General features: G+C 46.5%; 1 protein-coding gene across 4 annotated transcripts in view; it reads left to right on the forward strand.

Annotated features, from left to right (window-relative positions):
* The window catches only part of DNAJC16 (DnaJ heat shock protein family (Hsp40) member C16), a 40260-nt gene that overhangs the window by 6286 nt on the left and 20678 nt on the right, over positions 1-13296 (forward strand). For all 4 annotated transcript variants that reach the window (XM_040645813.1, XM_040645816.1, XM_040645817.1 and 1 more), the window contains 3 exons: positions 376-442; positions 1674-2013; positions 11921-12105. In XM_040645813.1, the coding sequence (XP_040501747.1) occupies positions 376-442; positions 1674-2013; positions 11921-12105 (592 nt within the window). The remainder of the gene's footprint in view (positions 1-375; positions 443-1673; positions 2014-11920; positions 12106-13296) is intronic.

Consider the following 13296-nt stretch of genomic DNA (forward strand, 5'->3'; position numbering starts at 1 on the left):
TGGTGCCATCCTGGGAAGAGAGGTCGGCTCTTAGGGCTCAGTGACAGTAGCCTGGAACCGGCTTCAGCAGTGTTCAGGAACCACGTAAAGACATGCACATAGCACACCTTTCCTCAGTGGGATGCTGCCGAACTCCCTGGTGCTTTGAGGATGTGCCCCACTGAAGTGCTTTTGGTAGAAACAGCCTGCTTCAAAGTTTCACTTAATTACCACGGTCATGTGAAGCAACTGATTGCTTCTGCCGTTTATTTTTAAGAAACCGTTCTGACAAAACGGCCTTCCATTTGCCTCTGATGTAGTGAACTGTGTGTACAAGATGTTAATTGCGTGTAAAACATTGAATCCACGCTCACTGCCTGCCCGTTTGTGTTTCAGGCATCCTGACAAAAACAAGGATCCTGGAGCAGAAGACAAGTTCATCCAAATTAGCAAGGCTTATGAGGTACCGTGTCAAACTTGTGATGCATCCGTTAGCTCTGATAAAATACTCTTTAGGTGGCCAGTTTTGTAAAGACCTCTCAGGAGGGGCACACTCCCAATGCCCTTGACCCAGTTTCTAGATGACGGTAGAGAAAGCATGTTTAGCCACATCCAGTATGTTGAAATTGGTGCCTGAATACTTCAGCTCTTTAAAACAAAACAAACAAAAAAAAAAAACCAAAAACACTGGCCTATTTTAAAGGCTTTAATTGGAATTGTAGAATTCTCAGAATTCCTACATGGAGGCCTCTATTTCTTTTGTACAAACTTTTATCACGTGCTCACCTCGACAGCATATATACTAGAACTTATATTAAAGAAAGACCGATGTGCCTGTATTTATTAAAGCGGCACAAGGTTACAAGTACATAGAAACACAAGATTTTCAACAATTTTCCAACATGTCCGCTTAAGTAGCTTGGTCTAGAATGTGCAGGAAAGATGAATCCGTGGCTTCCTGATCGGTGCAGGGTAATGCTCTTTGAGAGACAGTGCTTGGCTTTAGAATGGCGCATCACCGAAGATAGCTTCTCGAATTTTAGACTTCAGAGTTATTTCTAAGTAAAACAGAACTAACGTACAAGACACTGAACTCAGTTCTGTGGCTACTTTTTGGTGTTCATAGCTTCTCATATCTTGGTTTGAGTTATTCCAACTGAAGTGGTATGACCTACTCAGTTTTTTGTGGTCAACGTTATGTTAAGTTTTACTTGTTTTACTGATGCGTCGAGTACTGTAATAACTCAGAATCTCTAAAGCCAAGATGAACACGAGATCTGAAGGACCGAAGTCTTTTGGTCTTGAAATATTGAACATTCCTATTGAGAGAGGAGTTTCCTGGTATGTTGAAGAATCTCTAACCCTGTCGTAGCTTTACATTTCTTTTCTTCCTGTGTCTTCCGTGGTGCTCACAGGATAGCCTTTTGGGTGAAACTTTTTCTTTTTTTTTTTTTAATATTTTTTATTTATTCGACAGAGAGAGAGACAGCCAGCGAGAGAGGGAACACAAGCAGGGGGAGTGGGAGAGGAAGAAGCAGGCTCCCAGCAGAAGAGCCTGATGTGGGGCTCGATCCCATAACGCCGGGATCACGCCCTGAGCCGAAGGCAGACGCTTAACCGCTGTGCCACCCAGGCGCCCCATGGGTGAAACTTTTTCTGTTTCATAGATTTCCTATTTTTTTCTTGCCTTATAGATTCTTTCCAATGAAGAAAAGAGATCCAATTATGATCACTACGGAGATGCCGGAGAGAACCAGGGCTACCAGAAGCAGCAGCAACAGCGGGAGTATCGCTTCCGCCATTTCCATGAGAATTTTTACTTCGATGAATCCTTTTTTCACTTCCCTTTTAACTCTGAGCGGCGGGACTCCATTGATGAGAAGTATTTATTGCACTTCTCACACTACGTGAATGAAGTGGTTCCAGATAGCTTCAAGAGACCCTACCTCATCAAGATCACCTCAGATTGGTGCTTCAGCTGCATCCACATCGAGCCTGTTTGGAAAGAGGTAGTTCAGGAGCTGGAAGGATTGGGTAAGATCATTGTATTTGCTGGAAGCTGTCTGTACAGAAGAAGGTAACGTTTGTATCTTGAATGTTATGGGCCCTTGGGGAGAAGAAACAGTGAGATTTCTCGTCCCAAGTTCATGGTGACTGGGGTTTCCCAAGGACACATTTTCAGAGGAAGAAATGTGTCAGCCACTCTCATTTTGTACTACGAATTTGAAGCCTCATCGGTATAGTTTCCTAACATTAGTTGGGGGCCTCCTACATAGGAGAAGTTTTAAAATTATTGGTTGAACAAAGCAGCCCTCAGGCGTCAATTTTGATGCTGGTGGGATCCTCGGATTGTTCTCAGTAGTATCTGTGATTTCATTCTGCGACTGAATTTGCTCGAGCTGCCATAAGAAAATACCACAAAACAGCAGAAGCGTATTTCCTCACAGTCCTCAAGGTTAGAAGTCCAAGGTCAAGGTGCTGGCAGGTTTGGGTTTTTCCGGAGGCCTCTCTCCTCGGCTTGCGGATGGCCGCCTTCTCCCTGCATGTCCACATGGTCGTGTGTCTGTGCACGTTTCTGGTGTCTCTCTCTCTCTTTCTGCGTCCTAATCTCTTCTTCCAAGGACACCAGTCCTAGTGGATTAGGGCCCACCCTAAAGACCTCATTTTAATTTAATTACTTCCTTAAAGGCCCTGTCTCTAAATACAGCCACATACTGAGGTACTGGGGGTTAGGACTTCAACATACGGATTTGGGCAGAGGGGCACAGTTCTGTCTCTCATGGTCATGGGTTACCGCTCTGGATCACAGAATTAGCCGTTCCGATGTTCCCAGTTACCACTTAGTGCCAGGAAGATGCCGGTGATCTAGACAGGGTGTTTATTTTAATGACTCTTTAAAGTTGGAATTACTGAGTTGTGGGTGTGTGTGTTGTGTTTTATAGGCATTAGCAGACCTATTCTTGAGTAACTAAGAAAGGCCAAACTCAGTCATAGGGGCCAAGGGCCTGGATTTCTCTGCAGAGAACGTACCAATGAAAACCATCAGTTCGTTTAGTCACAGGGGCCAAGGGCCTAGATTTCTCTGCAGAGAACGTACCAATGAAAACCATCAGTTCATTTATCCTAAAGCAGAAATTTTCAGCCTCTGGTTCAGAAGCACTCCAGTTTGCTGAAATGCTATTGTGACATTGAGTAAAGACGTTCTTGGAAGAAGATGAGGAACTAAGTTTAGCACAGTGCCATACATGTGGTGGGCAGCCAGCAGATGCATGCTGGTGGTGCATAATGAGTACACGAGAGGTTGAGATCAGCTGGAAGCCCCTGGGTTGAACAGCTTCTTCGTCAAAAAGCGTAATTGCCTTCGATGCCCCACTAGGTGGTATACTGGTAACTATTTACCCTCGTTCTTCTAGGAGCCGACATTCAGACCCAATAGCAGAACGTTAAACCGCTGCAGAAGTTAGGACGGCAGTGCGTTTGCGCCAAAGTCAGGTCAGAGCCAGCAGTCTGTTTTAAACACGCCGGGTGAACAGTGAGGGAGCGAAGCACGGTGGTGACCTGTGTCCCATCCCTGGGCGTTGGAGTCAGGCAGACCAGTGTTCAGATCGGAGCTCTCTCGTTTACTATCTCTGTGTCCTTGGATGAATTACTTAACACAAGTTTCTGCATCTCTAAAATGGATGTGATAATGTCAAACCAACAGGACTGATACAAAGTTTAAATGAGAAAAGTATCTAATAAGTGCCTGATATATATTAAACACAAACATAAAATGAGCCTTAGGGAACTTCTGATGAACTAGGTTTTCTGGTTTACCAAAGTAAAAATTTTTAAAACACCTGTTTTATAAATGTTTTAAAATCGTTCGCAAATACGTGAGTCTCCTTTCTTCAGCTCACTGGCTAGCAGGCACCAAGTTTCGACTTACGTGTAGCTAAGTCTTGCAAGGTAGTTAGAAGTTGGATGGGCAGGAAACCTAGGAGGAACATTACAGGCAGAGGGAACACGGCAGCCAGAGAAACGAAGAGCGTCCACAGGACAGGCAGGGTGTGACTCGGGGCGTAGCTGAGGGGGAGGAAGCAGGAAGAGCGTGCTAGGACCAGGTAGTAAGAAGCTTTAACGTTCAGGCTCCAGAAGCTGGACTTTATTTTACAGTATGTAATAAAGCCAAGAAGAATTGTTACATGGAGGCCTGATTTAATTGCATCTACACTTTAGAAAGCTGTTGGAGCCTCTTGAAGGACAGATTGAAGAAGGTAAGCAGAGGAGCAGGGAGGTCACCGGCCCTGGCAAGACAGCAACCACTGGCCCAGATGAGGACAGAAGGAACAGGGAGGTGGACAAGATATTTGAGAGGTAGGCTCGTGGAATTCTGGAGGGACCATCTGAATGTGAGGAATGGGGGAAAAGGAGAGAGGGGGTCAAGATTGACTCTGCATTCTGACTTGAGCCAGTGGATGGGCAGGGGACGCAGGGCAGAGCTGGATTTGAGAACTTGTTCTAAATGGTAACTACGTTTGGACGTACTGCACATGATGACATGAAAATAGTAACACGAGCTCATATTTATGGAGAATTTACCATACGCCAAGCACAATTGTATCAACTCATATTAGACAACAGCCATGTAAGGCAGGCGCTGTTGTCATCCCTCTTTCACAGACACGTAGCTCATTTTGGGGACCTTGTCAGGGTCCCACTGCTGGTGTTTGGCAAAGCTGGGATTTGGACCCCAGTAGTCGGGCCCTAAGTCCGTGCATTGCACACCACGCTGTACCACCTTTAATGTCCTCAAAGCTTTGACGATTGAAGATCTTGCTATACTTTTAGGTTGTCATGCTGTTTGATCGTAGTAGGTCAGGACCTAAGTGACAGGGATGGAAGAAGCTGAATTCAGATCCATAGAAGTGACATTTACTGAGGGTCCAGGCCATTCCCCCACTGCACCCCCGAAGTTCCTTGGAAGGTTTGACCAAATGTATTAGATTAACTTGGTTTATAAACCATTTTCCTCTTCGGAACATTTGGATTAGTTGAAGATTCCTGACAGCCAGGCTCCACTTGGTTACAGTTGGGTGGCAGCGCGATGAGATCCTTACAGGATCCGTGGCCATTTCCCTGTCCCGTGAGGCAGCACTACCCTTTAAGGCAGATACTGCCAAAAATGTTTCTTTTTTTTTTTTTTTTTTTAACGTTTATTTGAGAGAGAGAGAGAGCACGAGCAGGGGGAGTGGCAGACGGAGAGGGAGACACAGACTCCCCGCTGAGCAGGGAGTCCCATGCAGGACTCGATCCCAGGACTCCGGAATCATGACCTGAGCCGAAGGCAGACGCTTCACCGACTGAGCCACCAGGACACCCCGTGCCAAAAATGTTTCTACTCTGAGTTAATAGGAAGAGCAGACTAAGGCATCAGGTGGGCTCAGTCAGTGGAGCAGGGGGACTCTTGATCTCAGGGATGTGAGTTGGAGCCCCATGTTTTGTGTAGAGATTACTTAAAATCTCTAAAAAAAAAAAAAAAAATTCCAAACAAACCAGGAAGAGCAGACCGTCTTAAAGATCAGCTGAGGGGTCTGGGGAAACTTGGACCTTGTCTCAGAATAACGTAAAGGGCCTGGATTGCCCTGAATGGATGAAATAGAACAGTTCAACCGGGGAGACATGTGGCAGCTGGTTAGGTGGAGTCCGCAGCCACGCAGTGTGGTAACAGCTAGCGTACAGACGCAGCCCACGTGCCTGGACAGCCACCCTGGGGAGGAGGACCGGGGTCGTCAGCGCCGCCTTCGACCTCGAGGAGCTTACTGTTGAGCAGAAGAGAAAATACGTACCTAGAAAACATGTACCTTGTACATTTGCAAGTACAGAATCACATCTGCAGTTACAGAGTCACAGAGCGCTCAGGAGTAAGCGGAGGATGAGAAAGAATTCGTGTTCCCATTCCACACTGTCTTCTTGATGAACCAGGTACTATGTTAGACATTATTGTGTAAGTTGTCATTTTTAGTGAGCCTTTCGGTTGTTTGGCATTTTGCTAGGTGCCTTGTGAGGATTGTCTGTATCCCCAGAGCAACTCAGCGAGGGAGAGACTATTCTTATCCCTATTTTCCAGGTGAGCAAACCGAGACCCAGGAAGGTTAAGGAACGAGTCAAGGTCACACTGTCCACAAGTAGCAATGCTGGGATATAGACCCAAGAGCGTAACTCTAGGGGTCACTCTTAACCACCATGCCCCACGGCTTCAGGAATCAGTGACCCGTGGTCCTTGCTGCACAGACTCCGGCGGGAGACACGGGTGCATCATCCCCGTGCTCTGAGTGCTCCGCAGGAGGGGTACAGACGGCGACCAGGGTGTCGAGCAGGTTGCATGTCTTAAGATCAAATACCGTTTTAGGGCAGCCCCGCTTGAATGATCCTGCGAATTATTCACCCTGACTTCTTATTTGTTTTTTGTAAAGATTGATTTATTTATTTTAGAGAGAGATGGAGAACGTGAGCAGGGGAAGAGGCAGAGAGAACCTCATGCAGACTCCTTGGTGAGCGTGGAGCCTGACGCGGAGCTTAATCTCATGGCCCCGAGGTCATGACCTGAGCCGAAACCGGGAGTCAGGTGCTTGACCGACTGAGTCACTCAGGTGCCCCATGACTTCTTATTTCAAAAAAGGAGTAATTCCTCTCTTTTAAGGAATTGTTAAGTATGTAACAGTGTTATACTGTCTAGGAAAAGGGTCTGCCTAGATACTGATTTTTTAAAAATCTGCTTTAGCACCGTGTCCTTAATTTTGTTCCATTTCACATTATTTTATTAATAATTTCTTTATTAATGGGTTTGTGTTTAGTCAGATTTGACAGTGGCCCATTCCTCCAGTTGGCTTTGTACCATTCCTTAAGACGTATGTAAAACTTGAAATAAAGATGAGTGTGTCTAGGGGCGCCTGGGTGGCTCAGTCGATTAACTGTCTGCATTCAGCTCAGGTCGTGATCCAAGGGTCCTGGGATCGAGCCACACGTTGGGCTCCCTGCTCAGCCGGGAGCCTGCTTCTCCCTCTCCTTCTTCTGCTCCCCCTGCTTGTGCCTGCACTCTCTCTCTCTCTCCAATAAATAAAATCTTTAAAAAAAAATAAATGTATCTATATTAATAGAAGAGAAAAAGAAAGAATTTCCCTAAAAGTTACGATACACGTTTAGGATCACGTGATGGAAGTGAATACAATTGGCACCTCAAAACAGGCGCGGCGTGGACGCATTTTAGTACCGTGCAGAAGGAAGACTTCTTACAACCTCAGAAAGAGGAGGAAGTGGTAGTGTTTTTAATTACCCGGGATCTGCAGATTAGCCAGAAACATCAATCCGAATCAAAATCAAATGTTTCTGAAAAAGGTCACATCTGCTTTGCCTTTCTTTTAAGTTCACTACTCATGTTAGTTTGGATCTGGGGTATGTCCCTCTGTCCTCTAGCCAAGCTATGCCTAATCAAGATAAGAAAACATGGATAGTTTTACTTGCTATTGGCCTAACTGAGCTTGCTTTATGGACCGTGACCTTTGAAGTGTAGAAAATTCGAAGGCAGAGGAGGAGACAACGGAGACTGTGTTGTTCTCTGTGAGTCAGAGACCCCAAGTCACCACCCATCACGGGTTATTTCCCAACTGGAGTCTTGTGAGATAACAGTGCTGCCAGCTTTTCTCACTCTTCCTCCCCAGCTTGGGGGCGCATGGAGGGTTAGCTCTGAATTCCTTTTTTTTTTTTTTTAAAGATTTTATTTATTCAAGAGCGAGAGAGGGTGTGCAGCAGTGGTGGGGAGGGGCAGAAGGAGAGGGAGAAGCAGATTTCGTGCTGAACACAGAGCCTGATGCAGGGCTCGATCCCAGAACTCTGGGATCATGACTTGAGCCAAAGGCAGACGCTTAACCAACTGAGCCACCCAGGCACCCCTGGATCTGAATTCTTACTAAATATCTTCTCAGGAGGGAAAATACCACCAATCGAAACACCAAATATTTATCATTCTTTATTCTATTCTAATCCATATGCTAGTTAACCTATAGAAGAGAGGTAAAATTCCTCCAGAATTTAGAAGTGGGATTACGATAGTAACAAGCAAAGTCCTTTGTAGAAATGATCCAAGAAAATGGCCTTTACAGATTTGGAAACACGTTTAACGAAGGGGATGTATGTAAGGACTCGACGGTAATTTAAGTGAAAGAAACGAAGCCTGACCACTTGCATTCTGTTCTAACCAGGAAAGCAGCCGTACTGATGGGAGGGCAGGAGAGGTGGGGGGAGGCCGGCAGAGACAGCAAGGGTTTGCCGTGTGTAACCCACTCTGCCGGAGGATGCCGGCTCCGCGAGGCGGAGATCCCACCCCCACAGACACAATCTCAGGCTTCACCATGGTCTGGGTGAAATAATACTTAATAATTACAGTTGTAATTAGGCACCTACTGTATTCCAGGCTCGGGGGTTACGTTCTGTTTTATGTTGTGTGATTTAGTCCCAACAGAACAACTTAACTCCATTTTACAAATGAGGAAACGGACACAGAGAGGTGAAATGACTTGCCTGAAGTTACACAGCTGATGGGGAGCAGAGCTGGGCTTGAATCTGGATCTGACTGATTGTCAATACGATTTTTAATTCATTGGTTTGTTTTTTAAAAACTGAGTGCCCTGGGACGGCCGGCTGGCTCAGTTGGTTAAGCATCTGCCTTCAGCTCAGGTCATGATGCCGGGGTCCGGGGATCGAGCCCCACATCGGGCTCCTTGCTCAGTGAGGAGCCTACTTCTCCCTCTTCCTCTGCCCCTTCCCCTGCTCATGCTCTCTTGCTCGCTCTCGTTCTTGCTCCCTCTCTCTGACAAATAAAATCTTAAAACACACACACACACACACACACACACACACACACACACACACACAACTGAGTGCCTGACTGTTGTAGATGTTAGGGATGCAGCAGTAAACAAAATAAGCAGAACTCCCCGCACTCCCAGAGCATCTGTTCTAGTGAATACATACCGTAAGTAAACCACAGAGCCCGTCGAGGGCGCTCTAGCCTGGCAAGGGGCGGGTACCAGAGAATGCCAGGATGAGGTTACAGGCTGACACCAGGAGGGCCTGGCTGAGGGGGCAGCCCACTGGGGGTGTGACAGTGAGCCCCAGGGATATCTGGGGGAAGAGTAGAGTGAACAGCAAGCACAGAAGAGCTTCTCAGTTTCCCTTTGCTCTCCAGGGCTGCCTGCATCTCTCGTCCCGACTCCAGGCCCACCGGCCACCTTTCTGATTACTAATTCTGGTCCGTGTGTGTCCTGAAACCTGGCAGAGTGCAGCCTGAATGGCGCAGTTACTAGAAAGGTGTACTCCCTGGGATCGGATAATAAATTGGCATCTGCTCTGTGTAAGATCATGTAGGGTGAGTCAGTCTCTAAGAAATTGATCCCTCCGGTATTTAGAACCTAGGGTGGAAGCGGTCAGTCTTCCAAGCCAGGACGGAGCCAGGCTTCACGCTCAGATGGGCCTGGGTTCAGATCCTGGTTCCACTGCATGCCGCCTGTGGTGCCGGCTCAGTTGTCCTTGGCTCCCAGGCACTGGGAACATGAAGGTAACAGCACTGACCGCTCGGGATGTTGGGGAGTATGCAAAGTGATGCTGTCGGTAAAGCTCTAGCCATCCTGCCTCACTTAGAAAGGGTTCTAGACATGCTCATTCCGCCCTTGGGCCTTGGCTGCGTGGCCACTTGATGTTCCTAAGTGATGTCTCTTCTCACTACATAAAACCAAATCTCTCAGTGTACGTGCCTCCTACATTCTTGTTCTTTCTTCTGCTCACACGGACTCGCGTTCATTGATGCTATCCCACAGTTATCTAATGCCTGTAGTATGGTGTGATGTCATGTACTAGACTTGGCTCTGGAATATCCAGCTTGGATTCTGGTTCTAAGTGCTGTCAGCTCTGCGAACTGGGATCCCGTCATCTCTCCGAAGCTCGCTGTTTTTCTGTAACATGAGGGGGTGGACTGCATGACATCCAAGGTTCCTCCTTACCTGCCCTTGAGATACGCCAGGGGTTATAGTCAGGTGCCCTGCAGATAGATTTGTTTCGTCTCCTTAACAGTTGTAATGCATGAAGCTTGTGATCCCTGCCTATTTATCCAGCAATCCCATTTTTGGAATTTGATTAGGAAATCACACACGTGCACAAAGATGTGTACACAAAGATATACAAGGATGCCCATCAAAATATTACTTGTAATAGTGAAGGCCAAAAGCAGCTTCAGTATTCAAACAGACTGATGGCCGGGTTTCCGTGAGCTCCCGCTGTGTGCCACGCTCTGGTCTGGGGTTTGGGATGCATCTGTGAACTCATCCTAGCAGGGGCAGACAGACAGAAAAAAGCAAAGCGTGTGATGTGTTAGGAGGTGCGAAGTGCTATGGAAAAAGGGAAAGTAAGCAGATTGAGGGGGATCCCGAGTGTGGGGAGTATGGTTTCAAACATGGTAGCCAGGTGGCCCTAATTGAGGACTTGCAGTTGGCAAAGGAGGGACTCAGCTATGCAGATGTCAGGGGAGGCGCACACTCCAGGCAGAAGGAGCAGCCAGTGCCAAGGCCCTGAGGCAGGAACGTGCCAGTGGGTTTAAGGAAGAGAAGGATGCTGGGTGCTGGAACAAGGTGAGTAGGACAAGGAGGAGAGGGAGGGCAGCGGGGGCCAGGGACCAAATCACAAAGGACCTTCTTGGCCTTTGTGTCGATCAGCTTTTATTCTGAGTGAAATGGGAAGTCTTTGCAGGGTTTGGGCAGAGAAGTGCCATGATCCGTGTGTGTGTGTGTGTGTGTGTGTGTGTGCGCACGTTAGAGGAGACAGCGTGACTAGTATGTTGAGAACAGGCCACAGGGAGACCAGGAGAGACAGTAACATTGGGTGGATATTGCACAACCGGGGAAGAGATGGTGACTCAGAGGAGAATCTAAAGAAAGTGGGGACAAACAGATTCCTGGCGTATTTTGAAAACGAAACCAACAGGACTTGCTGACAGATTGGACGTGGGGTGTGAGAGGCGAGAGGTGGAAGATGATTCGGGTCTTCCATCCAAGTAACAGGAAGGAAGGGGCCCCGCCAGTGACCAGGGGAGGCCTGTGTAGGATGGGCCTGGGGGAGGAGAGCAGGAGTTGGGTTTGGGAAATGTTAAGCTGGAGAAGTCTGTTGGACATCCAGAGAAGACTGGTCCTTGCTGGCTGTGAATATTTCGTATACCTCCCGTGTTTGGGAGAGGAGCTGGCTCCCCAGATATATTGGTTGAAGGAAGGAACAAGGAAACTTATTCAACTATTAAGTGAAATGAGTATCAGATGCTCCTGTTTTGTTTTATATATAGGTGTGTGTGTCCACACACGTTTGTGTCAGAAAAGGTACAGATACCAAAATATTAACAGTGTTTATATGGGATGTGACTTTAACTTAATTTCTTCCTCCTTTTGAGAATGTGCACTTTCTAATATCTGTCTCTACAAAGTAATTTATATAAGGGAGAATTGCTCTGAAGAGTGTGAAGATTTGACTTCTGTTAATAAATCATAGTTATTTTTCTAACGATTGCCGAGTTGTTGAACCCTTGGCTTGTTTACAGGTCTTTTTCCTTGTGAATAGAAGCACTGTGAGCAGATTGCTTTCTTTTCTTTTGAAGTATTTTCTCATCTCCCAAAATTCAAAATAACAGGGACCAAAAGATACAAAGATTTGTAGCTCTTAAGTCATGCCACATTATTCTGCAGAAAAGCTGAACCAACTTAGAATATCGGCAATGAAAAAAATGCTCATCAGTCTATTAGGAAAGATATCCTCCCCTCCTAGGTCAGGACTTCAGTTGCACACCAAAAAACCACTTATCAGCATTTCTTCCTCTACCACGGGGGCATAAAAAGGCCTCATGTGGGTCTTCCATACTTTGCAGGTGTAGGAATTGGCGTGGTCCATGCTGGGTACGAGAGACGCCTGGCCCATCACCTGGGAGCGCACAGCACTCCCTCTATCCTGGGAATCATAAATGGGAAAATCTCCTTCTTCCATAATGCAGTCGTCCGCGAGAACCTACGACAGTTTGTAGACAGTCTTCTTCCAGGGAACTTGGTGGAGAAAGTAAGTACCTGGAGGAACAGTAGTTTACAAGGTACCTGGGACCACTAGTGGCCCTGAACTCTGTCTGTGGTCATCTCAGACCTGAGTGTCATTTTGAATAGGGAAGACTGTATGTTAATTAACTAATGACTCAACTGAAATCCTTTAAATGAAGTCTGCAGGAGACTGAAAATTGAAGCAAAGTAGAAAGACTGAGAGAATCCCTCCCTGTTGGTAACCACCGGGCATTTTTACATGGTGGTGGGGATCTGAGCTTGGAATGACAGTGACGTTCATTTTCTAAACAAAAAATTAGATCACAACATAGGATGAAGGATTTCTTTCTGACTCGTGAGTTTGTTCATTTGAAGGTATTTGTCTTATGAAAGGATTCAAATTAAGTTACATTCGGCTGTATATTTAACAATCACATCTATGGAAAACACAAGATTCCATGAAGTCAAATATTTTTGGAACTTTCAGAGCTTCAAGTAATGCAAGTATGAATAAATTTCACGAACAAAAATTGCACTGAGAAGCCAGGCACAAAGAGCTCATATAGTTTATGATTTTCATACTTAAGAAGCATTTTTCCTCCAGTATTTTAGATCAGGGATCAGAGGAACCAGAACAGTATTCTTGTTTGCTTTAAGCAATTCATTCCTTTAACTATACCAGGGAGAGTGAACATACCAACAATTCCATCCTATTTCCACACACACTATTCATAGACTAACCCACCAGGATCATTATCTACAGAAGAAATATTCGTCGGAGCTGGCAGAGAGCACGGTAGGCTCCTAGAACAATCGTAGGTTGTCCGGATAGGTCCTCAAACATTTATGAAATGTCTGTTAGAGAATACTGTAAGTGTCGAGGACACTTTTCAAGGAGCTCCCAGTCTAGTGGGTGATTATTTCCCATCTGATCTGCAGAGAGGCTGTCCAGGATTGCTGGGAAAGGCTTCCTGGCAGAAACAGTCCCTGCACTGAGTTCGCCAGGTGAGGAGAGAGAGGTAGGGAATGAGTTGCAGGTGGACAGAGGTCTGGGACATGAAGCAGTCAGCTGTGCATGAGGTAGTCACTAGTGAGCTGGAGAGCATAAGACTAGAGGGGTTTACAGGAATCTCACTGCCAGGGCCTCCGAGAGCCCGGCCGCCCTGGTGAGGAACTCGGGCCGTGGCTTGCAGGTGCTGGAGCCATTAAAGGGGGT

The sequence above is a fragment of the Ursus maritimus genome, unplaced genomic scaffold (assembly GCF_017311325.1).
Source record: "Ursus maritimus isolate PB19 unplaced genomic scaffold, ASM1731132v1 scaffold_32, whole genome shotgun sequence".
In the NCBI taxonomy this organism is placed as follows: domain Eukaryota; kingdom Metazoa; phylum Chordata; class Mammalia; order Carnivora; family Ursidae; genus Ursus; species Ursus maritimus.